Here is a 25,928-nt window from a genome sequence, read left to right as displayed (position 1 = left end):
CTAGACCCTCTAGGCTGAAAATAAATTAGGGAGGGTAGCTTTAAGATTAGGGTGAGTCTCCAGGAAATGAATGTAAGTCAATGTAAAGTCCTCATGAGGAAAGAGGAATGTGTGTGAGTTGTATTGTGTGTTTGCTCTGTCAGTCAGTTGAACTGCATCCAGTTGTTCACAGCCCCATCACTATCCCATTTCCCTGTGGTCCGAAGGAAATCTGATAACTCTTTAATTTCAGGGGGGGGGGGGAAATCTGGCATTGTTTCACATCATATCTATAGTTACAGCCAAGAAAATGAATACTGAGTGGGGGTATAGTGCGCTGCATGTGTCAGAGGATGTATGATTTTCTCCCTGCCTCATTTTTGCTGAGAGCAAGTCACATGCAGGACTTTGACCTTGTTTTGACTTCTAACCACTTGGTGTAACTTGCACGAATGCAGTGTAGGTCAGATGCATATTTTCCAGAATTTTGACTCAGAATTAATCAGTGGTAACTGACCTATAAAAAAATGAGCTGTGCTACTGTAGTTATGATTTGCAAATGAGCAAATTAAAGCTAGCAAACAACCAAAATATTGTTTCCTTGTTTCCTTGAAACCTAAAAAATGTGTTGAATGCTTTTGCTTTCTGATTGTTTTAAATACTTTTCTATACGACTATTGTTTTTTTAGCAACATAAATACAACAGGTAGTAACCATACAAATTCATGATATCATTCTAATATTTCAGTCTCTTCAGATAAAGTGTGTTTGCCATCTCTTTCAACCACTAAGTGACAACAATATCCATTTTCCACAGTTTTAAGAGTAACATTTTAGCAGTTACCATCTCATATTAAGATAAGATACGGAGCATGTAACACTAAGGATGACTATCAGTGTAGTGGGCTCCCAGTGTTCCCTAAAAGTCCAGGAAAACCAAAAAAAACTGCTTTTCTGTATGGTTTAGTTCAAGACCAGATAGAATGGGCTTGTTTGAAATATTTTTTGAAACCTGCTTAAGTTTACATCAACGAGCAGTCTCTTTTTTCCCACCTTTTGTTGGCTATATTATATATAACTTATACAGTAGGTGATATTATGTCGTGTGTCTGTGTGCTTGTTGTGGACTTCATTTGCCCTACATTTTTGGCCATAAAAGTATATCAATGCAGCAATATACAAGAGTTTTTAGTAGACTCAGTACATAGGAGTAGTGCATGAAAGCAGGCATTATCCCACCAACTTTCAGTTTTTAGACATTGTCAGCTTCACTTTATTTTTCTTTCTGTAACTCTAAACTCTCACCTGACTCGCTGTGTAACTGCATTTCACAGTAATACCTGTGCATGCATGTGTGCGAGAATGGGGTCCTGACCCTAGCACGTCATGCTGCTTTGTCAGCTCTGAGGCTTGCCTAACCTCTGACCTCAGTGCACATACACACCCCATACACACACGTGAACACTAGCCTGGGCTTGTGTGTGTCATTATTACCCTTAAACCCCTGGGACTAGCAGACACAATTCTAGACTGTGTGTGTATGTGTGGGTGTGTGTTGCGGAAGTCCATGTAAACATGTGTTTGCTGAAGGACCCAGTGAATCACACACTTCAGTGCTGACCAATCAACAGAGAGGAAGAGGATAAAGGATAGACTGAGGATAGACCACAGGGCTTGGGAGAAGCCAAGGAGACGTTCAGAGAGGAAAGTGTAAGAGGAAGAGGTGGAGGAGGTGAGAGAGAGGCAAATGAAGAAAATGACAGAGAGAAAGAGAGCCAGAGAGGGGTTGCAGTTTCAGAGCTGCCATGTCCAGTCTGTAAGTCATTTAATTTTTTTTTCTTTTCCATGTGTGCATGCATTGCAGAGTGTGCAGCTGTGTCTGTGTACATGTGTGTGGAGAAATGTAAGCTAAGGTTTAACTTTAAAAGAGGAAGAGATACATGTTGGTTTTTGCTGCCAGCAAGTTATTTTATATATATGCAGATTTGTTTTTATGTTACAAGCAAAGTTTGTTTTGTTAGCAGAAGTAAATCTGGGGTTTAATTTTGATTGACTTGGGTTTTAAGAGTTTAAAGTGTTTCCCATGTTTCCACTGCCCTGAAAAGCATTCCAGTGGATCCTTAATATGTTAGCCCTTGAACACCCACCCCCCTATTTGGGGTTTATCCACCTAAATAACATGCCAGGGCCTGTGAGGGCTACATTCATTGCTCTGCTTCCATTTAAACAGAGACAGCTTTCTGGATGTATTATGACTGAGCATGGCAAAACAGTGTAACACGATCTGTGACCCCTTAAAAGGCAAGAAAAGATCATTTGTATAGCACCTTTCAACTAGACAAAGTGTTTTACGTTAATGAAAAAACATTAAACGATTGAATTTAAAGGAGTATGGTGTACTAGAAAATAAGAATGGGCTAAAATAGAATGAAACAGGAGAATAAAGTCAAACACTTTTGAGCCATGATCATCGCTGACCAACAACTAATTGATTTCCTTGTTTTATTAGAATATTTAAGTCCCAAAAAGTAAACTTATCCAGTAATTTGCAATACAAAAGCAAAGACTGGAGAGAATTCCAAAGTGCCTAAATATGTTAATGTTAAATCTCTTTAAACACCTTCAATATATCTTGTGACACCTTGGGGGGTTCCTGACCCCCATCTGGAAACAACACAAGAATTATACACAAGTATTATACACAGCATTTTTTACATTACACTGTAGGTTTATAAAAATCACAGAAACTACAACTTTTCCAAGTCTGTAAATGTTCTACATACTACTAGAGTTTTGTAGGTGGAGCTGGTGGCAAAAGGTTAAATTGGAAAACAATTCCAATCTATCATACAGTGAATGGTTAAACAGGTTTTGTTTCAAACAGATTGTCTGGGATTTTTTATTACAAAGATTGTTTTGGGAGAAGGTGAATTGGATCAACAGTTGGAAATGTGTCCCTTTTTGCTACTAGCTGGGAAAGCATTCAAATAAATATATACTGTAGTATGCTAACAATTGGAAAACAAACCACCAACATATTGTGGTGCAGGATTAACATCTTTGGTGTTGGCTTTCTGTTTTTGGCAGATTACAGGGATTTGGATTAACAGTTTTTTCTTAATGTAATGTACTTACCAGAAACAGTTACCCTAGCAATTTAAAACAGAACCAAGCCAAAGGATAATTATATTGTATTGTAGGGTTAATGTCAAATTTTGATATTAATCCTTCTTTAATTACCATTTTTGTTCCATTTTACTATTTGTTGTTGGTTATATTTGTTTTCCACTCAACAGAAAAGTGAGAAAATGATTCCCAAATATGTTCATAGTTAGAAAATGATTAGAAACCACCAAATCACCAACTTATTTTATTGTATGGTTCACAGTACCTTTGCACAGTCAGCCTCAGACAAACATTGTTTTACCAATTTGATCATAAAATGTCATTACTTTTCTGTTCACTTGGACCCTAGTGGTTACCACCTGCTGAATGGTAACCATAATTATTATGTTAATAAACTGAAAACAACACCAAGTCACCAAACTATTGAGCTACAATCAGGTCAAACACTTTGGTGTTAGACCATTGGTGTCCATTCATTACAAGAGGCCTAAAGACAGCTTCATGGAAAACAACTGTTTTTAACGTGTCCCGCAGCTGCAACAGATGAAAGAGCAGTGTGTTGGTATGTTCAGGGAGGGTCTTCTTAAGTGCTTGCTTAATGGTAGTGTGTGCATGTTGAGCAATGGCGGGTTCATCTTGAGGTCAGGGTTGGTCACGCTCATAAAAGAAGGCGTGGTCAAGATATGGCTCATTGATTAGGTCAGAGGGTGAGGGGTCAGAGGTCAAGGGGGCGGCACTAAGACTGAAAACACTGGCCAGGTTGTGAGGTTTGTCAAAGTTCAAAGTCGTAATTCACAACGTTTCAACCTATCTCTGTCTTTCTGTCCCTTCCTGCCTTTATTTGTGCCTCACTTGAGGGACACAGTGGCTGTTTTTTTTCCCAGTACCATGCTGCTGTCAGCCATGTAGCATCTTACAAACCAATCAGGTCCAGGGGTCACTTTCATATAGCATGGTAATGACACCATGATAATGGTACAAGTATTCCCTGGCACAGGCATCATACATTCTATTTTTTAGGGAGCACAGTTTTAATTAAGACATTCAATTTGTTATACAACATAAAACAGCTAACAACAGGTCCTACAATATAAACTATACTCGTTTGTTGTGTATGAATTAATAGTTAAGTGATTTTGTTTGTTTTTCTTATTTTTCACAAATATTACAGAGAGCCTAAAACCAGCAGTGAACTTTGTGTACTCTCTGTAATGCATGTGAATCCAGAACCTGGTTTAGCTTATTCTATTGCTGTCCAAACACTATTAAAAACACACCAGTGAGCCACACCGCTGCACTGGTCTTCGCTGGTCTTTTTTCAAAACTCTGAAATGAGAAGGAGTCAACTGCACATGCCTGATCGCTGCTCTGACTGTGGACGTTGTGTGCTGTGCGAGAAGCTAGTGGAGTACAGAGCAGAGATCACACGCATGCGCAGTTGACTCTTTCTTACTTCAGAGACTGTACTAATATTACTAGTGATAGTGATGATAGCACAGTCTCATAGGCATGTTTTAGTGAATGTTAGTGAACTTTTATGTGTAGGACAGAGCAGGGTTAAGGTTGTTAGGGATAGTTTGTGATAATATGTGATTCCGTTCCATAGAAAAGCTGCTAACATGTGGTAACAGTGTACAGAATTTTTAAAAGTCAGATTTTTAATATTTGTCAACACCTGTTTCTCACTATTATGCTTTTAATGTGAAAGGCCAAACAGAAAAGGATGGTAGTACTTCAGGGTATCTGCAGGTCTCAGAACAGATTAAAAAGCACTTTCAGTTTCCTGAAATATACATAGCCTTAGAAGGTATTAAAAAGGTTTCCCTACTTTCTTCAGTATGATTGTTACATTGAATTCTATGTGATATTAAAAAGGTCTTTCGAAGTCTTACATTTGTCTTAACAAACCCTGTAGAAACCCTTGAAGTGTAGACCTTGAAGAAGTTTTGCATATAAAAATGTTTATTGTATTATTTTTACTTTAACATGGAAACTACACTCTTGGAATTTCTACATTTGACTGAACACACTTTCTTTTTAATGTAACAACAACAACAAAAATCCACAAGAGAGTGGAGAGTAAAGAGTGCATTGTTTTAAATTCATACAGAAATGTTAAAATTGTGTAGACGACAAAAATAAAACTTATTTTGTGCATTCACTGCAGTCAGCCAGTCCTCTTTGACTGCATGAAGCTGACCTTTCACAGAAACCTGAGCAGATAAATACAGACTAGCTTGTCATCACTGATTCATCCTCATCTCTGAGAGCACCACAGCTTCTTGATGGACTGTTCAATCAGCCACTGTTGCCAGGCAACAAACACAGTTTCATCCTGTAAGAAAAATTTGGGCAAAATCTCTTAGCAACACAAGTCAGGTCCAAGTCTTCTAATGAGATGATCCAGTCCAGATGTTGACAAAAATTATGAGGTTCTCTTCACAATAACAGCAACAATGTTTATATGGGGTAAACTGAAAATCAAATTAATTATACAGTAAATTTGGCCCTTGATGAAACAAATAGCCATGTGCAATACCCGAAGCATAGAAATAGCAAAAATAACCTAAGTTGCTGACAAAAATATTATTGCCACATACCAAATCCATAGTACACATGATCCTATATGATATGTGCTGTACTACTTACTCATTGCTGTAGTATATAGTTGTTTTTATTTCTATTGCTGTTCACCACCACCCACAAATAATACAGTTTTTTCTAGTGGTGAGCAGCTCTTGTATTTTCTTTGTAGAGTGCATTGTGTCAGATGTGTGTCGATCAACAGCAGAGTCAAAATCAGCCATGTTTAGTATCTAGTACTTCTAGTACTTCATTTTGTCACTTTTGGAAGTTAATTCTTTGAAAATTCTATAATTAGTTTGGAGTGTGGACTTTAGTTTAGTTGTTTTGAGTGAAGTTTTACATTTAGAGACCGCTGCTGACATATGGAGTTTCTCTTACAGTGCACATGTATGTGTGTGTGGTTTATGATCTGTGTAACAGGCTGATTAGGTTTTTATGAGGTCAGAGGTCAACGGGAGCAGAGAAAGGTGACCTTTCCGCTTCGAGGTCAAATTGAGGAGAGAACTGTCACAACTGAACACTCTCACTTTTACTGTCTCATCCACTTGAATTTATGCCGTCATGCCTCCTCCTTTCTTCCTGTTACATCCTCCTTTTATTCCTTTCAGGAGGAATCCAGCAGAATGTTTCACTCATTCGTCACATTACATTGTATTTGTCAGCTCAGGGAAGGAACCAAACTGTTCTCCTCTGTGTTAAAAACCAAGAAAGAAGAATGGTTTTACGTCGTGGAAATGCTCCAAAGGAGTTATGGGATTTTACATCTGGGCCACAGGGAAATTCTTGTGGTGTAGTAACCAGTGAGGTCATGATTATTTTTAAATATGTACTTTCATCAGAGCCATGTGTCTATATGGGACTTCCCAGTTGAATTGTGTTGATTTCTGCATCTACAATAGCAGGTGTTCTGTCTTTAGTCACGTTTGGATGACACGTCCTTCACATCACCTCATTTGGGCCTCATCGTGCAGGCACTTTTTTGGAGGTAATAAAAGCTTTCAATAACTTGCTGTGCTGTACTGTAGGTTCAATCACTGTTGTGGTACAATATTGGCTAATAGAATAGGAAAAATGTCTTTAAAGCTGCTCTAATCAATATTTTATATAAACAGAAGATCAAATGACTAAGTGCAATGAAATGGAAAAGGTTGGTTGTAGTGACAAACCCACAAAGATCTCTGCAGCTCCTCTCAGCTCTGTGGAGCTTTTTTTTTTTGCAACTCTCATTTAATTGTTTTGTTTTTTTGTCTTTTACCTTTAGCTTTTTGTTCACCCTCACAGCTGCCATAGCATTTTCAGCTGCTGCCATCAGCCGATTCCAGTGTCAGTGCTCTAACCACCCCCTGCACACTACCTACTCAGCACCAAACAGCAGAAAGACAACGTTAACAACTATCTGATGAACAGAGGGTTTCCACATGAGGAAATGCATGTGAAATGCTGCACCATATTTGACTAACCAGCACTTCAGGCCTCTCCCCAATAGCTCTTGAACCTTCAAAACATACTACACCCAGCTAGGGACTTTTTCGAGGGGTAGATTTATGCCCTGCTGGAAACACAGGTAGAGGAACTAAGTTCCTCAAAATGTTCCTGTTCCCCGGAGAAAGTTCCTCTGGTGGAAACAGTGCTATTGTGGAGTACTTAGCAGTTAAAAGACAAATGTTTCCCTCAGGAGTTGGTATAGAACACAAACAGCTAAAAAGTGAATGAACACTGGATTTAGATTTGCCAGTTTGAGCAAACATATGACTCCATGAATGATAGTCTTACTCCATAAATGGGCAAATCTTTGCTAACAAGCCTACAACATCAGCATAAAATTGATGTAAGGCCAGTGTTGTGTTTGCCCTTGTTCCTGCTAATCCCAAGAAGCACACAAAAAAAAATCTATTGTTAAAGGTTTTTAAGTGCTGCTCATGCATAGTGTGTTCCAGAGCTTTTATTCTACAAAGAGAAAAGCTTTTATGAAATTGACATACTTAAGCTTAAACTGCTATTGTGCTACGGCAACTGGCAATAATGTAGAAAAACTGACTTTACCTTTACAGTCTAACATTCTGTAGCTTCTGTCTGTCTCCCATCACACATGCTCCCTTTTCTTTCTGTCTGCATTGTATTCCTCAGTTTTATATTATAATCCTGTTTACTCTCTCTCTCTCTCCCTCTCTCTCTCTCTCCTCATCTGAACCCACTGAACCCTCTCCTCACCGCACCCTTTCTCTCCACTCACTTCCTGTTTAGAGGAACAATTAAAGGATTGTTCCTACAGTCCAGGGCACTAAGGCCCTGATCTAGAGCAGCCACCAGGTCAGCTGAGAGAGACCCATGTAAAACATCATTTATAAGACCTCCTTGAAAGACAACATTACCGTGCCTGTAAACAACAGGTTATGATAGAAGAGCACTTTATGCGGGAACACACATGATGGGCTGATTCCCTCAGCTGCTGCTGGACAGGCAGAGATAGTCGGCGACAAAAATATGTAGTGCAGAAGTGTGAGGATTGTTGCTGAAAAAATAGCCATTCAATGTTGAGAAACTCTAACACATCTTTTCAAGTAAGATTGGACTGACCATATATAGGTTTGGTCATATAATTTTAGCTTAGTGTGGTGGTTGTTTGCCTACAGTTTTGTATTTATTGTAAAATTTATCTGCTGTCTGTGCAGTACCATTATGTCACACTCATATCTTGGATAAATTATTTCATTTTGTTTCTGTAATGCCAGACTTTTGGGATGACACTGCTATATCAAAAATATTTCAGAGACTGTAAATCTACCTCTCTGTGTTATTTTAACAAGTAGCTCAGTGAACATGTCTACATGCATACTAGTGTCCTGGTTATAAGGTCTTGTCAAGGTTTTGAGAAGCCAGGTTATGCAGCCTGGAGTATTCTGACAGAAATGTAAATGCCATGGTTTCTGAACATTTTCTCTTCTTACAAAACAAGAAACCCCTGTACACAGATGGCCATTAAATTGGATACTGTTATGATCATGTATAAGAGAGATTAATACCCATAATTCTCTGTGTAGCTGTCTCTGTATTTTGGTATATTCTTATTCCTAAAGTCCAAAATGATTCAAATAGCTTATGCACTTTTTAACAGAAGAAAGAAAAGAAATGCATCAAGCCTAAAGCCTATTTTTACAGTTATCATTACTATTGCTAGTAGAGGTTGTAGTTATTTTGTTGGTATTTGTTTTGGTGTTTTTCAGATATATCAAAAATAAAAACAGAAGCAGGGTGTTTAAGTTCAGCCAACATTGTATGTCATTCTACATTACTTTATATAAAATTTTATAATAAAAGATTAAAATTCCCCCCAAAATACTACAACTGCAAAAGTCAGAGGAAAAGAAAAATGTCAAACCCTCAGAAGCTACTGTAAAACTTGTGTGTTTTTACTTGATAAAGAATTTGAATGAGTAATCCATTATCTAATCATGTCGGCACTAGTGGAGGAGGAAGAGGAGGAGGCAATCTGTGTGGAGGCATTTTCCCCAAAGGAAATTTTGACAGAAAGTCAAATATAAATGGTGAATCACGTAGACATAGCACAGAGGTTAGGAGTATACTAAAGAATTTAGTTTGCCTTGTAATTACGCACAGATAAAATCACAAAACTCTTCCCACAGCACAAGTTTATTGGAGACATAATTACCACAAATCAGAATACATTTTTGACACTCTAAATCAGGGGTGGGCAATTCCAGTCCTCGAGGGCCGCTGTCCTGCTTGTTTTCCAACTATCCCTGCCTGACCTGCTGCTGATTACCTGGCTCAGGTGTGTTCAGCCAGTCAGAAGCTGGAAGATACCAATTCACTTTATCTTCCCTCACTCCATTTTCATCTAAGATGGTGTCTTCCAGCTTCTGACTGGCTGAACACACCTGAGCCAGGTAATCAGCAGCAGGTCAGGCAGGGACAGTTGGAAAACAAGCAGGACAGCGGCCCTAGAGGACTGGAATTGCCCACCCCTGCTCTAAATGAAAGGTAAACACCATTTAGAGTCGTGTTACTTAGCTGGATTTATTTATTAGATTTTTTTCTGTTTATGTAAAAGTCCCGCATTCCTACAAAAGTATTAGCATCAAAATATACCTAAAGTACCAAAAGTAAAAGTACTCATTATGCACACTAGCACATTTCACATTAATGGATATCATATTATTGGATTATAATTGTTTTTGTATTATTGTGTACATCATATAATATTGCAGCTGGTAAAGGTAGAGCTAATGTTACTTATAATTTGAATTACTGCTTTAGCTTGTACTGTAATATTTCCACCAGGGATCAATAAACTCTTATGATTATACTGTATATTGTGGTAATGATCTGATTCTGAAACATGACTAGAGTTATAAAATAAATGTAATAGAATAACAGTACAAAGGTTTCGGTTGACAGGGGAGGATCCAAAGACAGGTAACGACCCTCACTGATACTGGGCTGTAACGACTCAGTCGTTAATGGGCAGTGTTGGCCTTCTAAGGACTGAAACCACACCGAGGGGGATAAATATCTCCGACTCAACACCAGTCAGTCAGAACTGATGAAGCCTCTTGGATGAGAGGTGAAACTAGAAATCCAAGTCCAGTTGATTTCCAAGGTTATTTGCGGTTTACTATGACCTGGATGACTGAGAATCTGCACAGATCAATTACAGATACCTCACAATTGTACTTAAGTACAGTACTTGATTAACTGTACTTTCCAGCTCTGACAACAAATTTAGTAAACAGAGAGAGAGAGAGAGAAATTAACAACCTAAAAATTAACACCCTAAAGTGATTATGGATCGTTATTTGATGTGGGTTCGTCTCTGTTTACTTTGCAGGCAGAGCGACGGGCGTACAGAGAGGCGGAGATAAACATGATGGACGACCTATCAGAGGCTGATTTTCAAAAAGAGGAGGAGCCGGCCAGTCCGGCCCCACCCCCTTCACAACAACATACAGATCCCGCCTCTCCGACAGTCGCCGTGACGCCTGAACCAGTCGCCAGGGGAGACCAGGCCACGCCCAGTGAGATTGAGTACCAGGTACATCAACCAGGTGTATGGTTGAGATGGAAACAGTTATTAACAAAATAATCCCACCAAAAGGCCCATTAGTTGCTGTTCTGGAGCTTTTAACCATGTTATGTGATTTTCTTCGGCAGACAAAAAACAAACTCATTTTTTTATCTGAAGTGAGAAAAGTTACTGAATTACTCAAAAAAAAAAAAAAAGAAAAAGGAAATTTCACCTCCGTGACACCTGGGCAGTAATAGAAGGGTCCATTAGTGTTTACCACGTTAGAGCAAAGTAACAACTTTTGGCTTTACTGATGGACAAAATAATATATATTATTAGGGGAATAAAAAGTATAAATCTTTTGTGTGTTGTCAGTGTTTAATTTTCTTCATGTATAAATTTAGTTTTCTGGTTTTTATATCTTCTTCTCACTTCTTGATCAAGATGACTCAGTAGGTGCAGTATTAGTACTGAAAGCCACACATAAAGTGAAGTCAGACATGTTGTGCTTTTGGACTGACTAACATCCGCTTTTGGCCTGACCTGACCTGTTGCCCTTTTCCTTTATTCTACATGTATCTAACTTTTAGACACTAACATTCAGTGTAAAACAAGTTTCGCCGCTGTGATTTTAGTTGAAAACTGGAGCTAAATTCAAAATAATTCTTACAATACTTTTGTGTTGCAGAAATGTGAAACTTTCATTCTGTAATCACAGCAACCTAAAAGATTTTCCTTGTTTAAAAGCTTATAGATATCATCGTACAAACTGAGCATGAAACATGTACCTGTCTTGACATCCACCTTGTTTTCTGTGCCCACAGGATGGCCGAGGCTTTGGCATTGGTACACTGGTTTTCGGGAAGCTGCGCGGGTTCTCTTGGTGGCCTGGCAGAATCGTTTCCTGGTGGATGAGCGGCCGGAGTCGAGCTGCTGATGGCACACGTTGGGTCATGTGGTTTGGAGACGGCAAGTTCTCTGTGGTAGGTGCCGTTAGGTTCATGATGGTGGTTTAGTGACTGTTGATTTCAAAGACGCATTGAGACGACCTGATGCTTTTCTACTGAGCATAAAAGAAAAGAAATCCACTCATAGAAAGAGAGAACTGCTGTTACGATCTTTTTAAGTAGTTGTGCTCTTGTACTTTGATTTGTTGAAAGTTGATCTTTATTTTTTCTGTTTTCTTTTGATTTATTTGAATTAGAATTAAGTATAAACTCCCATTAAACAGATATCTTGATCCAAAGCCCCTTGCCAGTTTCAGCCATTTTTCCTAAAATGATACAGTATGTACTTAGTGTGGAACTCTCCAGTGATTTGTGGCTTTTATTTGAATTGTGAAGTGATGATCACTATAAGTTCTTGTTTTGCAGGTATGTGTGGAGAAGCTGATGCCTTTGAGCTCTTTCTCATCTGCCTTCCACCAGCCCACCTACAATAAACAGTCCATGTACCGGAAAGCCATCTTTGAGGCTTTGCAGGTAACAATCCCACAATGTAAACTCCACTCCTTAATGTGAAGACGTGCGTGGTTAATTTAGTGCTCATTTTTAATGCCCAATAAATTCATGTTTTCTGTTGCTGCACTAATTCTGGATAAAATCAGACCAAAATATCAATGTACAGGTCAAAAGTTCACATTTTACTCATTCTCCTATTATATAATATTGGTATTTTGCATTTGTGGAGGTGTTGTTTTCAACTAGCTCTGTCCAAAATTTATAAGTGGTAACATGTGGGTATAGTAGTTTAATCTCACTTTTTTAGTTTTTTCCAACAATGCCGTATTTTTTTTTATTTTAATCAGCACAGAACACTTACTCATTTAGAGCCTATGGTGTGCTGTTCCTTTTAATAAGGATTTCTAAAGTCAATTTGGCTAAGGATGCTCTCTTGTTTCCTCACTCTGTGCTCCTCCTGCAGCTTCCTCAGTTCTCGCTCCTCAGAGGACAAATAAGAGTCTTGTGACATCTCGCTCAATCCAAATGACTTTCAGATTGAATGAGGAGTAAGGAGTGATCACATAAGAGAATTGGGATATACCCTGTGTTTATTTTGTGTTTAGGTGGCAAGCGTACGAGCAGTGAGGCCAGTTCCTTCCTGTGATGCCAGTGACGATGCAGACGGGGTGGAGATTCAGACCAGACAAATGATAGAGTGGGCCATGACCGGCTTCCTACCCAGTGGTCCGCAATCTCTGGACCCTCCAGAGGGTACACAGGGCATCTCTTCTCTCATTGGACCATTTGTTAATAAATAATTCACAGGGATAATTGTCTAAAACAGCCAGAGAAATTATTCATTAGAGTGTTAAAGCTGAAGAGTCATTACTTCAAAAGGTAAACTCACTTTGTCTGTTACTAGCATATGATAATTAAAAAATCATTACAACTGTGTTACTTCCATGTCTTCGCCTCACAGAGGAGCAAAATCCGTATAAGGAGGTGTATCCAGAAATGTGGTCAGAGCCTGAGGCAGCGTACACCCCTCCACCTGCGAAGAAACCTCGCAAGAACTCAGCTGAGAAAGCAAAGATCAGAGAGGTGATCGACGAGGGGACCAGAGGTAAATATGCAAACACTCATTATTGTTGAACTAAATCCCTAGGAGTTCTAAGCTGGATAAGAGCTGGGTTATTTGGTGAATTTCTTCTACACTAATATTCTGTACACTATGTACAGAATATTACAGTCTGTCAGAAATAGACTATTTATAGAGCTCAGAAATGAAGACTGTTTTGTTATTTAGAACATTTACTTTGCGGGTAGAAGAATTTCACATGATACTGTGACTACACATTGTTTATATAAATTTTTGACTCCTTTATGAACTGTCTGTATGCGTTCATATTCAAAATGAGATGTTGATGTGTTTTTATGTATTTTTTGTTCTAGAGAGACTCATATATGAAATCAAAAAGAAAACCAGAAACATAGAAGGTAAAAGATTTTTTCATGCATCATCCTTAAATGTTGATTTGAAATAAAGAAGTGATGTATTAATTGGATTCTTTACAGAGATGTTTTATACAGTGTAGTTTAACACCATATACTGAAATGACTTAAAGCTTATTTTACCACCTGCCTCTTGCAGCAAATAATATTTTAATGGCTGCTAAAGAGCTTTAATAGTCACAATTTGTCAAAACATAATAAAACATCCCTGTAAGTGGGTTGGAGATGTGACAGATCTTTAAATTTTAGATCACTATTTAAGAGAATATCATCTGCAATATGCTTTTTTAATCAAAATGTTTACTCCCCATTCTCAACCAATATAGAGGGTAACTTCCATTGCATCTTGAAATGTCATTGCACCATTTATTGGGCTGTTATCACAAGATTAATTTATATATAACCATATTATTGTTACTTGTCCTCAAGGGGAAATTGATGCCTTATTAAAATCCTAAGTGTTATATTTAATTTATTTTGATGTCGGTCTGTGTTTGTTCAGATATCTGTATCTCCTGTGGAAGCCTCAATGTCTCTCTGGAGCATCCTCTCTTTGTAGGAGCAATGTGCCAGGGTTGCAAAGTAAGAAATCCCCAGAAAACCTTAATACCGGTATTATTATTATGGATCCATATCATGATGTTCTAATTGGGTGTTTTTACAATATTCTGTTGTCTAAATTAATCTATATAGTATCAAAAACTTAGTGAAAGATGACCAAAACAAGTTCCCTCTTCGGATTGCTTGATTTCTCTGACCAACAGTCCAAAACCAAAGATATTCCATTTACAATTATGTGAAATAGAGAAAAGAACAAAAAGAACAAAAGTACAAAAAGAAGAATTTATTTTGATGGACAACCACGACACTCTCACACTGCCTTTCTCCTGATCCTGTTCTGCAGAACTCATTCCTGGAGTGCGCCTACCAGTATGACGATGACGGCTACCAGTCCTACTGCACCATCTGCTGTGGAGGCAGGGAGGTGCTCATGTGTGGTAACAACAACTGCTGTAGGTCAGTGGAGTACTGTGTACACTGCTGAGGCTGGGACTGGCCAGTAGCATTTGGTTGTGTTTGAGGCCAGAACAAGGTTTTGGATCTCACATCAACAAAAACAGTATTTCCATAAATGTCAAAACGTGGTGCATCGTTCCTTTATCACTGTAGCAACTGAGACAATCAACTCAGGTGGAACAGATTTATTTGTATAAATACAGTTTATTTTGGCATCTAGGATTTGACTTTATCTCTGCAAACTGCAGAGATCAGGAGTCACAATAATACACTTCACCCCAAAACTGCATTTGGTACACAGCTCTAATCATGTGGGGCCAAAGGGTGGCATCAGCGACCTCAAGAATCTTTTTGGCCACCCCTGGTGCCACCCCTGCCAGAGTCAAAATGTGATGCTTGTCAGTATTAATGAATGAAATATGAGAAACAATGACAAATTAAATACAACAAACAGTTTTGATGCATTATTGATATTGATATTGGTCAAATTATCATCTATGCATGATATTTGCATTCATTTATCCAATTGTGTTGTTGTGGAGTATAATATGCATAATATGATATACATTAATGTGAAATGTGCCATTCTGCATTCTTTTACTTATGTTTCTTTAAGAATATTTTGATGCTAATACTTTTTTTACTTAAGTATCATTTTGAATGCTGGACTTTTACTTGTAACAGAGTATTTTTACACTGAAGTATTACTACTTTTATTTTAGTCTGAGTACTTCACCACTGTTCATTAGTGGTCTAATAAAGAAATTTCAGGAAAACACAGATCTGATGGTGTGTGTGTGTGTGTGTGGTGTGCAGGTGTTTCTGTGTAGAGTGTGTGGATCTGTTGGTAGGAGCCGGCTCGGCAGCGGCAGCCATCAAAGAAGACCCCTGGAACTGCTACATGTGTGGACCCCGGAACACGTACGGCTTACTGCGACGCCGGGACGACTGGCCCTGCAGACTGCAGCACTTCTTTGCCAACAACCATGAACAGGAATTTGTAAGTGGGACCGTTAACTTATCCATATACATCAAAACAGACCGGGTACACATTTAGTTACTGATGTTGTTCTGACAGATTTTGCAGAAAAGACTAAATCATGACTAAAGCTGATGATGTGCTGCCCTGCCCTCTCCTGTCTTTATGTAGAGGTTTTTCTCATCCATGTCTCTTCTTTATTTTAACTGTTTACTTCAGGAGCCAGCCAAGTTGTATCCTCCAGTTGTGGCAGAAAAGAGGCAACCAATCAGAGTCCTCTCCCTGTTTGACGGCATTGCAACAGGTATATGTTGCAACTAACAATTATTTTCATTATCAATGACTGAACTATCTTAACAACTACTGGATGGATCACTGCGTAATTTTGTTCATCATTTATAGATGAATTGCTTGTTTTGTACCATTTGTGAGGCCGTAATCAATGTCAGCCACTGCTTCTCAACTCAGACTTGCGTGTTTGTCTTGCAAACTAGTTGTTTTCTTTAGATGATGAACTCTAATGACTTTGCCAACTGCATAACCCTTCCTCTAGCTCCACCATGAGGTTGGTGAAATATCTGAACAACCACTGGATGGATTTTAATCAAGTTTAGTATTCACATTAATGCCCCCTGCAGGAGGAATTTAAATGTCTTGAGTTTATCCTCTAGAGTCCCTGCGTCCTCATATGAGGACCGCACAGCTTGGGTTTCCAAAGCTCAGGGCTCTAGAGGTTATGGTCAGTAACTTCAAAACTAATAATATTCCAGTCAGCCTCAGCTGTACTTTGTGTTACTTGCTGTTTAGCAAATGTTAGCATGCTAAAACACTAAAATAAGATGGCAGCTATACAACGCTGTTAGGATGGCCACACACTCTTATTCATTCCTTCAGTTTGTTCATTAATTGTTCACTCTATAGTATGTCAGAAAATAGTTTTAACAAGGTTTCCAGTCTTTCCCAGAGCTCAAAGTGACATTTTAAAATTATTTATTTTGTCTGAACAACATTTTAAATGCTATAAGTATTCAAATCATGGTATTAGAAAACCAAAACTAGCCAAAATCATCACATTTGAGAGTCTGATACCAGAGAAAGTTTGTCAGTTGTTTTTTTCTAAGTAACTGACTTATGGCTTATGTGCTTATGAAATCAGGACTGTTGGTGCTGAAGGATTTGGGCATCCAGGTCGACAAGTACGTAGCATCCGAGGTATGTGAAGACTCCATCACTGTCGGCATGGTTCGACACCAAGGACGCATCATGTATGTGGGAGATGTGCGCAACGTAACACGCAAACATGTAAGTGAAAGTCTCATCTTTGCTCCTAGAATTCAGAGGCAGAGTAAATAATCATCTGAAAGATCCATGAACATTGATGCCTGAATTTATAGGACATCACAATGTCAGATTCCACCAAACTGCTTTGTAACCTCTTTTCTTTCTTCTGAAGAAAATTCATGTTGTGTTTTGTCTGTCAGATTGAAGAATGGGGACCATTTGACCTGGTGATAGGTGGAAGCCCCTGCAACGATCTCTCTATAGTCAATCCTGCAAGAAAAGGCCTTTATGGTAACAAGGGAGGGAACAAACTAGTAAAATGTTATTTTTGTTAATATTACAACTACAAACGTGTCATATTTTGATCAGTTTTTTCTTCATGTGAAAAAAAACATGGCGGCTAACTTTCTATGTACTCTTGCAGAGGGAACCGGCCGGCTGTTTTTTGAGTTTTACCGTCTGCTGCATGAGGCTCGACCAAAGCCAGATGACGAGCGGCCATTTTTCTGGCTGTTTGAGAACGTGGTTGCTATGGGAGTCAGTGACAAACGAGACATCTCCCGCTTTTTGGAGGTACAATGAACAAACTTCTGTATTCACTAAATACAGCTCACACTATCAGGTTAACACCCACAGACACTCAGATGAAGACTTCAGTGAATTATATGCATGCAATCTATGATAATCCTCTGTGGAGGTCAGGAAACCTAAACCAGACACTATTACACATTTGAACTAAAGGCTATTTTTCTAGATACATAGAGATGTTTTTATAGCAAAAAAAAGGTAGAATAACTTTAATTATTATTTATATTATCTTCACACCAGCTGTACTTTTGAGCTGACAAAAGGGCTCCTTCCATCATTAGTATGATAATATATACAGACCTGCGGTATGACACTCATACAGAAGATGTTCATCTGAAGTGAAACAGGAGTAACTCTGCTATTCCTCTCCAGTGTAACCCAGTAATGATCGATGCCAAGGAAGTCTCTGCTGCACACCGCGCTCGCTACTTCTGGGGAAACCTGCCAGGCATGTCCAGGTGATACATACACACACAGACACACAGCACTACTGTGATCTGTTCACGTTCTGGTGATTAGTTTTGAATTACAACTTTTAATTAAGATTTTACATGTGTTAATATTTCATCATCTCTTTTGCACCACTTTTTTGGTGACTGCAGACCTCTGACACCCATGGCCAATGACAAGCTGGACCTACAAGATTGCCTCGAACACGGGCGCACAGCCAAGGTATCCCCCTGTGTGTGTGTGTGTATGTGTGTGTGTGTGTGTGTGTGTATGTCTGCGCTTATTGTCATTATGCCATCTTACTTTCTGAACCAATGGAAAGCAAAGATACCTGGTTGTTACACAGGTTACATGGCCCTAAACATAAATAAGAAAGTAAAGCTGAATGTGGAAAATATTTTTATGCTCTGTGTGATGTTAGAAAAACAAAAACAGAAAAATCATTTGGAAATAAGCCAAATAAATAATGTGTGTGATGGCAAAGCACGACCTCATAAGTGTGCAGAATTGAAAACTAGTGTCTAAAAATATGAAAAATAAAAGGAAATCTTTACAGTATGTACTTCTAATTTGAGCATACACAGATGAAGAGTGTAATAGACGCATTTCCTCCTATGACTAATTTAGCAAAAAGGTACCCATCACTTTTACTGCAGTTTCCTGCTGCTGTTACATTTTTGTTCAACAAGAACTTGTAGCCAGTTTTTTAAAATCAGTCATTTGATAAGTATAAATTGTGTATTACTACACTATGTATGGTATAAAAATGTTACTCAAAAGGGGGTAGGATTAAAAAGGGGTGCGTGTGTGTCTGTTTGTCTGTGTTTGGTTCTGGATGCTAATTCCAGTTTGAGAAGTTGCGTACGATAACAACACGCTCCAACTCTGTGAAGCAGGGGAAAGACGAGCATTTCCCTGTCTACATGGACAACAAGGAGGACATCCTCTGGTGTACCGAGATGGAAAGGTACAGTGGTGTTTGCTATTGTTTTTTTTTATGTCTGAGTTTCTAATTTTACCTTAGTATATTTGCAAGTTATTGAACATGGGCATCAGTTCCGGCTACTGGACATCAAAATCTCTGGTTATAGCCACAAAACCTTGTACATCTGGATTGTTTTGTGAAGATGGTTTTGTTTATGCTTTGATTGCTAATGTACCACAGCAATTATGTTTGAAAGACACTGAAATTTTTCATTTATTAAGTAATAGGATGAAAAAAATGTACTTAGGTTAATTGTGGTATGAACAGGTTTTTTCACAGCAGGTGATTCAACATAACTAAATGACAGAAATACATTTTGTACATAACAGGCATTAATAAGAGTACATACAGTAGACAAAGTGCGGGGCTTTTTGAGTTGAGCCAATGTTATAAACTTTTTTCATAGCTGATACTGAATATTCTTAGCAAAACTGACAAATCACAACTAACTAGCATAGTGGAGGGAAATGGTGTTGCTATGTCCAGCATATATACTGTATGTCAGTGGCTGTGTCTGGTCAAAGGTGGGCTAGGATACGTCACTCTAGGGCTGCTAGTATTGAATACTTACATTACCGATTATTGTCTCAACTAATATATTAATAGATTTGTAAGTGTTATATAAATACAATTATTAGTTGTATCATCATGTCATTCTTTAAATCTTGTATTACTTTTTTGATTTTTTTGTAATTTGTTATTGTATTCATTTTAATATTTCATATATCATTATATAGTATTTTTGTTTCTTTAAAGCACTTTATATACAATTTGTATCTCAAACATACTATATAAATAATGCCCAAATACCTCAAAATATTTAATTTACAACGATAAAGATGGAAAAGCCACAAATCCTCCATGTCTGGAAAACTAAATCCAGGGAACAGTTGGCTTTTTTTTGCTTTAAAAATTTGCTTCCAGTAGTCCAGCCTGAAATAACTGAATCATCTGTGTGTGTCCAGGGTGTTTGGTTTCCCCGTCCACTACACCGATGTGTCCAACATGAGTCGCCTGGCCAGGCAAAGGCTGCTGGGACGTTCCTGGAGTGTCCCTGTCATCAGGCACCTCTTTGCCCCGCTCAAGGAGTACTTCGCCTGCAACTAGTCACACACCAACTCTTTCTCTCTCACACCCACACATGCAAACACACACAAATAGTATGTAATGACAGGCGCACACAGGTCACTACACACAGGATACAATTCCTACATGAAGGTTGGCTGATGCAGGATGACACAGATGACCGAACACACACTCATATAAAAACACACTCACACACACACACACTGTAAACGACTGCTTTCCTAGATCCCATGTAGAACATTGGCTGACCTTAGTCCCCCTGGTGCTACCTTGCTAATTTCTACACACACACACACATCACACACACACACACACATCACACTGGTGCACACATTCTGTACTGTATATCCCCACACACAACTTCCTGTTCAACCTTGAAACTGATATCTTCTGGCTTTACTTTGTCAGTAGCTGGAGTTCAAACCTTGAGAGGGTGCAAAACTGGCAAAGATGCCCCAACTTTCTGCTTTTAAAATCTCTTTTAACACGTAAACACCGATGAACCCACGTCAACACGTAACACTTAACTCTATTCATGTGTAGTGACAGTGCTGCTGGTGTATTACAGTGCAATGAACACAAACACACACACACACACACACCAGTTAATGCTCATGGTGCTGGTCAGGCAGTGATAGTCCAAATGGTGCCACTTTAATTCAACACTTGTACAGTTCTTGGTGCTCTTGGAGACTAAATGGTCTCTGGTTGTTTCAGTCACTGCAGTTTTGTGTCCCTAGCTGAGTCAAACCAAATGATGATAAGTGATGGAGGCAACAGGAGCAACAAGAGGAGACCATGAATTTTTGAGATATATTTATTTGTCAGATTTAGTGTGCAGGGAAACATCCTAAAGAATGTGTTCAGATTGGATTAGTATGAAGCTTTTACTGGCTTAACTACAACTAAATCAGATTGTAATTTATTATATTTCTTAGTGGAAGAGCTGCTCTGGAGGCAAGAATCTCAGTAGATGAGTTTAAAGCTAGCAAAAATACTTTTATATGGCAAAGAAACACCAAGAAAAGATATTCATCTTCACCGGAGTAAATCACTTTTTCCCTCCTGGAGTCATTAATTCTATCTAAATATACATGTGACAAATTCTAGGCATTCTTTAATAAGAAAAAATAACACAAGGAATATAAAATACAACAAAATTAAAGTAGTTCATATAATTAGTTTAAAACATGACCCAATTGGTACATAATCTAGAAAAGATAAGAGCTAAGCCATATTAGGGTCCATGTGTGTTTGTGAGAGCATGTTTTGTGTAAAGATCATAGTGGAAACCCTTGTGATAGTCTTTTGTAGTGTATAAAGCGCCATCTATTGGACAGAGAAACCAGTAAAGGAAGTGTACATCACAAGACCACACACTCATTGTGGCTAAAACACTCCTTTGTGTTGCGGGTCACAGTTGAGGTTATATTATATTAGAACAATTATGAAAAAGACAGAGTAAATTCAGCTTTATAATTAGCATCTTCACAGGCCACTCTCCTTTACAGTATGTCTTAGTTGTCAGAACATACACCCACTATTACTTATTGTATGGAAAATACAATAAGCACTTGAAACTTTATATTATTTTGATTATTTATTGGTGTTGTTAGGCAGCAGTTGTACATAAAGGCTAGAGAATGCTTTAGGGAAAATGCTGTGAAATACTGAACACTAGTAGCATTTTAACAATGGCTGTATTTCTCCACATATGCTGGTATGCAGTACTTTATAATGTGCTGTTGTGTTGCATTGATTACTGTTCAATGTTGCTCAAATGACTGTGATGGCGTAAAATTGGAATAGTACTGTATGTTGCTTTAATAGCCTGATAGTGGCTGTAGCCAGAAGTGTCTCGGGCCTGAGGCTGGATGTTATAGTTAATGTCTGCAGATGCATTAGACCCTCCTGTGGTAAAGGTAGTCCCAGCAGTAAACAGTCGTCAGGTGGTGGACACTATTCTAAGTCTACAGTTGTCATTATATTGGTTGGAAGGTTGTGCTCAAATAATCCTAAACCAAAGTCTTGAAAAAGAGCTATACTGTGAACTAACAATGAAAGGCAGTCTTTGTTTGTAGCTTGTCTAATTTTGCTTAGTTTGTTTCCACCCATCATGAGAGTGGCTTTAATTTTGTATGATGCATTATGCGCCGTTTCTACATCCTGCTAAGCTAGTTTGTTAGAATGCTGACCTGCCAACAGCATGGAAAACCAGCCAACATCATCCTATTTTGCTCAATTTTGAGTTTTTGAGACTTCAAGATATATTCGTTGCTTATGGTATAGTCACATGTGCATGCGTATTTTATAGTCTTATGGAGTCGGTGCAGAAATTTCATTTTAATGTAGCTAGACATTTACATTTTTTTATTTCATTTGAAGCCTTTGCCAGTGATAAGCAAGTAGCAGACTGTGACTTTAACAAAAATATTTGGCCTCTCAAAGAAAGTTAAACTTCTTAAAATTCATTGCCAATATACAAGACTTAAGTACATCCCAGAAAATATATATATAAACATATATTAAGAGAATAATCTGTCTCAAACACAAATAGATGGCAGTCTCACAGCAATACAAAGTCAGCATGTACACTGCACTGATAACTCAAATTTAATTTAAGAATTTGTCTTTTTGATTTTGAGTCCCTGTTGAAGTGTTTTGGTTGGGTGTGGCTAACATGTGTCACAGAAATAGCCTGCTAATAGTTTTCTTATCCTAAAGCAAAAACAACATTAACAACATGTTCATTCAATCATAGTGAAGCTTAGGCCGCTGTCATTTTAAATAAGCTGCTGTAGCTCTGTTTGATACAGTCTGTGACACAATCCTGCAACAAACCTAAATGAAATCAAATATTCATATAAATTATATTTATTATATTCTAAGTTTTTAAAAACTAACTGATGGGTTTGTTTTTTTAACCTACTAGGACAAAACATGAGGGTTTTCTGTCCCTTTAAAAGGTACCACACTAATATTTATATATTTAATCCAGTGAGATTATTTCTCCAGAGCAGCTCTCCCTCTGAGCGCACAAAGGTTAGGTCTGTGTTGACTACCGTATACTGAAGGCACATCCCACTTCCCTTAATTGCGTCCACATTTTGCTCACTTTTGTATTTTCCTTCCTTCCCCCTAAAGACAAAGGAGGAATGGAAGGAAAGGATGTGAGGAGAGAGGAATCAAAGAAGCATGTTTTCAGATAAGACATCCATTTCTGATGAGGGTGGCACAGGTAATGGTTTGAAATAGCATTTTTATGCTCTGTCCACATATATGGAAGGGCAAGTTTTCACTGTGTACAGATGAAGCCACTGCTCAGACATTTCTACTAGCAGAAATGTTTTTTTATTTACAGTTATTTAATTTAATCGTTTATGGAGATGACTTTTTTTTTCTTTTTCCCCCTTTTTCAGAATTTACAGTATTATTTATGATTCAGATTAAAGGGGACATGACACATCATGCAGAGAGAAAGTTGTTTATGATTCTTTTATTAATCAGACGGACAGATACACTAGTTTTAATCTGATGGTGCATAATACAGTTTGATCTGTTGAGTCTATTATTTATCTGTCCACTTTGGCATAAAGCTGTAGTGATGTTGTCAAATTAGGACGTGATCACATTAGTCAGCCGCGGCTTTTGTTTGCTCTCACTTAAAGATTCCTCCTCGCTCCAAATAAGAGCTTTTCAAGATGGTAGGCCAGAGCAATTTCTGGGTCAAGCAAGAAGCAATCGATTAAGAGATTTGGGATGCACCCGGAGGGGTCAGGTTACTTGAGCAGGGTGGAAAGTAAAGGAAGTCAATGGGGGATTCATCCTGAACCTTTCCAGTTATTATACAGCTTCTCTTGTGCCTCAGCCCCAAATAACTGGTCACAGTCCACCAACCCTTGCTGTTATGCTCCTGCTTTGCTTCATAGGGATCCAAAATGTCCTCCATTTATTGTGTCGCAGCGACATCCACTGAAACCAGAGGCAGACCTTTAGTCTGTAGACACTATGCTGGTTTTCTTCTTCCTACGACTGAAACAAATAGTTCTGTATAAATAACAGATACTTCTTTACATAGAGTAAGACAGGCACAATTGTATCACCCGTCTTGGGTGTTTCTTCTGCCTTTTCGTGTCCAATGCATGCTGGGATAAACTCAGTCCCTTCATGGCCTTTAATAGGACGAAGCAGGTAAAGAAAGCAGGTTGTCATCAAGTGTTGCAGACAGTAAATAAAATATATCCAAGAGTGTTACTCATAGAGACAGTCTATGTAAACTTCCCTGTACACTGATGTATGTCTTATTTAATCAGGGCTGTCTTTTGAGAAAAACATCTCTGTCAGTCTGGTGCTTTTGGTCCTCAGACGACCGTCTTTTTCCAGGAAGCCTTCCGATCCTCTGACCTTCCTCAGATACCAGCTAACAACTGGACACGTGAAGTCTATGCTCACACACAAAAACCGACAGTAAACCAGCAGGTTCAAAGTATTTTTCCATCATGTTTACTCTCCGTTTATACAACCAACCTTCAGGTGCTTTTTAAACTCTGCTCTTTTTTACAGTGCTCTTACAGGTCACACACATACATACACACACACACATTTGCTGGAAAAACTGCTGATGTTCATGCTTCTCTAAACTCCTTTCGCTACAAAACACATCATCAACACACACATACATTCATACACACTGTGTTTTTGCCGACCGCCTGTTGCCGTCAGGCTTCCCACGGCCCTGCTGGGTGTGACATCATCACCCTGCGTCGCTTGGTGCTCCCTACCCCCACCCCCCACCCCCCAAAATCCCTCCCATCCCCAGGTGCTGCATGTCAGTCAGTCAGTGTAATTTCTGATTCCATGTTAGATTAGGGAGTAATGATAATAATAATAATTACAATAATAATCTGTATTGTGTGTGTGTGTACTGTTCAGGTTGGTGCTCAGTTCAGTTCAGTCTCAGCCTGGAGGGGAGAGAGAGGCTAGAGAAAGCATATATTACAGTTAGTATAGTGACTTGTTCTATTGTACCCAAGGATACCAGATGAAACTGAAAGTTGAAGCAATGAGCTGCAGGCCACTCTCAAACAGGAGCAAGTTGAAATAACACAGAATGTAGTGTTATAAAACAGCTTCATTAATAAATACCCTGAAATCATGCCTCAGGATCAAAAGGAACTTTCTTTAAGAGAGATCATTTTATTTCTAGTCTCATCCTTTCAGATGATTAAAAATGATGCAAATGAAACAATGTGAAAAATCTTCAGTTCAAAGTGTTTTGGTTTTATTTATTTGCACATGTTAAAGTAAGCAAAAGATGTATAAGCGACAATAAAAATTAAGGAGAAAGCCCAAAAAGCCTTATTGATTATCTCTCTGTAAGTATACAGTAGTTCACAACCTCTGAGGAGTCACAAGATGATTAGAGGGTTAAAGAAACAAATCTGTCACACAAAACACTTTACTTTTTACTTTTTTATTAGATGCCTTGACCTCCTCTGGGCTAAAAAAAAAAAAAAAAAGAGAGAGACCAGTGCAACAATCAAAAATCACCCACTCACAGGAATATTGCATCCTGTGTTGAGGATTTGATTTGATTTGATTTGATTTGATTTATTCTTTCAAACATGTAACAACAGTCAGTATGTAATCACACATAATTCCAGACATGTCCACAAAAATATTTTCAATTTGCTTATACCTAGTACATGCTTGAACGGAGTAGGAAGAAGTTAGACTTATCTAGTCCTACCCCCTAACATCATCTTATCATCATTGGTTTGAAAGCAGTATTACTACATGGATACATATTCTACATCCACACTCCCATCTGATTAATCATTAAGCCTGTTCTTGCCCATATCTTGATTGACA

General features: G+C 38.4%; 1 protein-coding gene across 6 annotated transcripts in view; it reads left to right on the top strand.

Moving 5' to 3' along the window:
- The window catches only part of dnmt3aa (DNA (cytosine-5-)-methyltransferase 3 alpha a), a 50,182-nt gene extending 24,472 nt beyond the window's left edge, over positions 1–25,710 (top strand). For 4 of the 6 annotated variants that reach the window (XM_020603927.1, XM_020603922.1, XM_020603923.1 and 1 more), the window contains 17 exons: positions 10,541–10,744; positions 11,542–11,700; positions 12,091–12,198; positions 12,783–12,930; positions 13,139–13,282; positions 13,612–13,656; positions 14,174–14,253; positions 14,576–14,688; positions 15,505–15,688; positions 15,887–15,971; positions 16,824–16,969; positions 17,149–17,239; positions 17,373–17,521; positions 17,909–17,994; positions 18,139–18,208; positions 18,835–18,953; positions 19,937–25,710. In XM_020603927.1, the coding sequence (XP_020459583.1) occupies positions 10,541–10,744; positions 11,542–11,700; positions 12,091–12,198; positions 12,783–12,930; positions 13,139–13,282; positions 13,612–13,656; positions 14,174–14,253; positions 14,576–14,688; positions 15,505–15,688; positions 15,887–15,971; positions 16,824–16,969; positions 17,149–17,239; positions 17,373–17,521; positions 17,909–17,994; positions 18,139–18,208; positions 18,835–18,953; positions 19,937–20,078 (2,073 nt within the window). In that variant the 3' untranslated portion in view covers positions 20,079–25,710. The remainder of the gene's footprint in view (positions 1–10,540; positions 10,745–11,541; positions 11,701–12,090; positions 12,199–12,782; positions 12,931–13,138; positions 13,283–13,611; positions 13,657–14,173; positions 14,254–14,575; positions 14,689–15,504; positions 15,689–15,886; positions 15,972–16,823; positions 16,970–17,148; positions 17,240–17,372; positions 17,522–17,908; positions 17,995–18,138; positions 18,209–18,834; positions 18,954–19,936) is intronic. The other 2 variants (XM_020603925.1, XM_020603924.1) reach the window with 2 other exon arrangements.
- The last annotated feature ends 218 nt before the right edge of the window (positions 25,711–25,928 follow it).

The sequence above is a fragment of the Monopterus albus genome, unplaced genomic scaffold (genome assembly GCF_001952655.1).
Source record: "Monopterus albus unplaced genomic scaffold, M_albus_1.0 scaffold63.1, whole genome shotgun sequence".
In the NCBI taxonomy this organism is placed as follows: domain Eukaryota; kingdom Metazoa; phylum Chordata; class Actinopteri; order Synbranchiformes; family Synbranchidae; genus Monopterus; species Monopterus albus.
This window is presented reverse-complemented; position numbering and strand designations above follow the sequence as displayed.